The sequence below is a fragment of the Aureococcus anophagefferens genome (assembly GCF_000186865.1).
Source record: "Aureococcus anophagefferens unplaced genomic scaffold AURANscaffold_39, whole genome shotgun sequence".
Taxonomy (NCBI): domain Eukaryota; class Pelagophyceae; order Pelagomonadales; family Pelagomonadaceae; genus Aureococcus; species Aureococcus anophagefferens.
In genome coordinates, this window is record NW_008705596.1 from 226,457 (window position 1) to 229,164 (window position 2,708).

At 53.9% G+C, this 2,708-nt stretch overlaps 1 protein-coding gene across 1 annotated transcript in view; it reads left to right on the top strand.

The window, feature by feature from the left end:
- Positions 1 to 1,833: 1,833 nt before the first annotated feature.
- AURANDRAFT_39147 (hypothetical protein) overlaps positions 1,834 to 2,708 on the top strand; it is a gene marked incomplete at both ends in the record, with an annotated part of 2,738 nt that continues 1,863 nt past the window's right edge. The window contains 6 exons of the mRNA XM_009042883.1: positions 1,834 to 2,009; positions 2,073 to 2,110; positions 2,171 to 2,207; positions 2,262 to 2,345; positions 2,397 to 2,513; positions 2,591 to 2,708. Of these exons, the coding sequence (XP_009041131.1) occupies positions 1,867 to 2,009; positions 2,073 to 2,110; positions 2,171 to 2,207; positions 2,262 to 2,345; positions 2,397 to 2,513; positions 2,591 to 2,708 (537 nt within the window). The remainder of the gene's footprint in view (positions 2,010 to 2,072; positions 2,111 to 2,170; positions 2,208 to 2,261; positions 2,346 to 2,396; positions 2,514 to 2,590) is intronic.

Sequence of the window (2,708 nt, forward strand, 5' to 3'; positions counted from 1 at the left end):
CTCTGTATGCAGCAATTTGGCGCATGATCTTGTACTTGCAATCGCAGCGGTGCATGAATTTACGAAGCCCAGTTTGATCTCGCAGTGACTTGGCCCACGCCTGCAGGAATGTCAACCAATTGATTTGTGCAAGGACACAGAAGGACGACCGCCCTGATACGTTTGGCCAGACATGATGAACCATCTGCGCCGAGACGAACAGCAAAGGTAGACTTGATAAAACGTTGCATACTTTCTTGGATGTCCCACCACAATAGAAATGCTGCGCGAATCGTGAAACCTGGTTCACTTTGTTCTGCTGGTGTAATGTTAGCAGGCGACTGCGGCAGCATCTGTAGGGACCTTTCGATTTATTTGTTAGATGCCCACTCTCGCCGCTTTATATACGGTCATTGCTGAGGTAGCCATGCAAGTAATACTAGGGAACCACCGCTCAATCTTGGTCCGGTCGCGAAAATTATACTGTAAATGAACGGTTTGCGCGGACCAAGATTGAGCGGACCGTACAAAATAAACTGCGAGCCATCCAATCGTGAGGACCGGACCAAGAAGTCCGGACCAAGCCTTGAGATGCCGTCTCCAGGGTTTCCGTCCACTTGGCCTTTCGAGGCCTCTTTCGTATCTCCCACTAGCCTGAGCTAAAGGAAGCAAAGTAAAATCCTCCCTCAAGGGGAGCCTCCCTCAAGGGGAGGCCGGGCTCGGTTTCAATTAAAGATGCCAGAATGAAGGCCGACGGACCGCGCTTGGATGGCGCAGCCACCTCAGCCCGGCCACACTCCTGCAATAATGAGGGAAAGTAACCTCCCCTTTTAAAATATGGAACAAGGGGGCCGGACTGGAGACCACGTCTTCCATGAGACCTGCTGCCTCCTCCCTATCCGGCCAGATGTACAATAACCAACAATCGGACAGCCACCGCCCTCGACGCTGGATCTTCGAAGGAGGCCACCCGATGGCATACAAGGCTGTAGCTCCACCAGCCCGCAGTGAGTGGGTGGCGTGATCAGCAGGATCCAATCCCAGGGCCACTGCCGCTGCCTTGAGTGCTGTGTTAACTGTGCTACGCTCCAGGACCCTACCGCAGGCTAAGCAGAACACAGGCCGCTTGGACCCGTTGGCTCCGAAGCGAGCTGGGTTCATCGCGTACAGCTGCGGAAGGAGACATAACGGGTTTATGCCAGACGGCGTGTCGTCTGCTCGCAGTTTGATATTAAGCTTGTAACCGTCGTTGTAGATGTCTGTTTTGGAGCCTGGGATGTGAATGACTAATTCGTCTGTCCTCGAAGAATGCTACCGCTGTTGTCACCTCCTGACCAATCAGGGACCTCTTTTTGGTTAGTTGCCTTCAAGTTGCCGCTCGCAAAATCGACACAACGCGCGCGCCGCGATTCTGCGCGCGCGCTCTCTCTTGTCGCGGGGCTGTGCGGTCCAATCTCCGCTTTGCGATGAGAACGGGCACCCGCGCCGCTCGACTCGCCGCGGCGAGAAGCCCTCCTCCCCGTGTAGAACGAGACGGACAGTTATTGCGTGCGCGAAGCTTTAGCTGTGGTTATCATACTACTACAAGACACCTGATCTCGCCAAAGGGGGCCGCCACGACGTTGCGGCTCGTTCATGAGCGCATGGCAAGGGGCTTCCCCCAAAGGTTGGACAATTAGCCTAGTGAGTTAGTTGCCCGCGTCGCGCTAGAGGAGGGTCAGGAAATAATCCTCGCGTCGTGCCCAATGGAGGCCTCAATGGACGCCGCTTCTATTTTGGGCAACTCCCCATCGGACGACTGGCGAGTCCCAGGCAAAACCCCGCGCAAACGAGCGCCGTAGTTAAGCTGAACCCAGTTATCGTGTTGCAATGTAATCATCCTCAATTATGCCTTGGGCGACGGTAGTTGATCTCACGGGGTCGGACGACGACGAGGAGCCAAAGCATGTGTCTTCAACGCTAGGTAGGGCGCAGCAGACCGGCTCTGCATCAGTGCTTGCGGCCGCTCTGACGCGCGCTGGTAGAGAGACGTGCGCCCCCCCCCGCGCCCGCTCCCCCCGTCTTTCACGGGTATATAACAACATGTCTCGAAGGTTTTCAGGAACGTCGGCGGGTGAGCGCTCTCCCGTGGGTACTTTTTCCGGCGTGTATCGTCGCTATATCAATTATGCGCGTAAGCCACCCACTGCAGGTGGGTCCTCGTTACTTGCTCGCACCCCACAGAACCAGTGCTATCCTTTGTGTTCCAACTATCCTAAGTTAAATTCGGTGTGAGATGATAGCTGGTCTAGGCAACAATGTTTGTCTGCATTTGGAACCGGACTAGTCTCAAGGCTCCACTACCACAATCCTCTTTTTTACTCGCCGTGAGTCTATTTTTTATTTTTATAAAGCTCCGTCTACGATCTTTCCGATAGGCTGACTCTATCTGTTGCATCTCCGTCTACGTTTAAGATTACCTGTGAGTCTACACTACCGCCAGCGTGTGTAACAATTGCGCGGTCGACACCTGGTGCGGTACTTAAGGATAACCAGCGCATTGCAGCGCTATTCGTAACGCTGGGATATCTTGCTTCGTCCAATAGGCTTACCATTGCCACTTGAAAATCAGGTGGGAATTACCATTGTCGCAGCATGTAAACTTTTGTGTCGCAATGCAGAATGAGCGAATCGTGTGCGAGCGAATACCGCAGCGTGTATTAGCATCACTTGCGACAGCACAGCTAGAT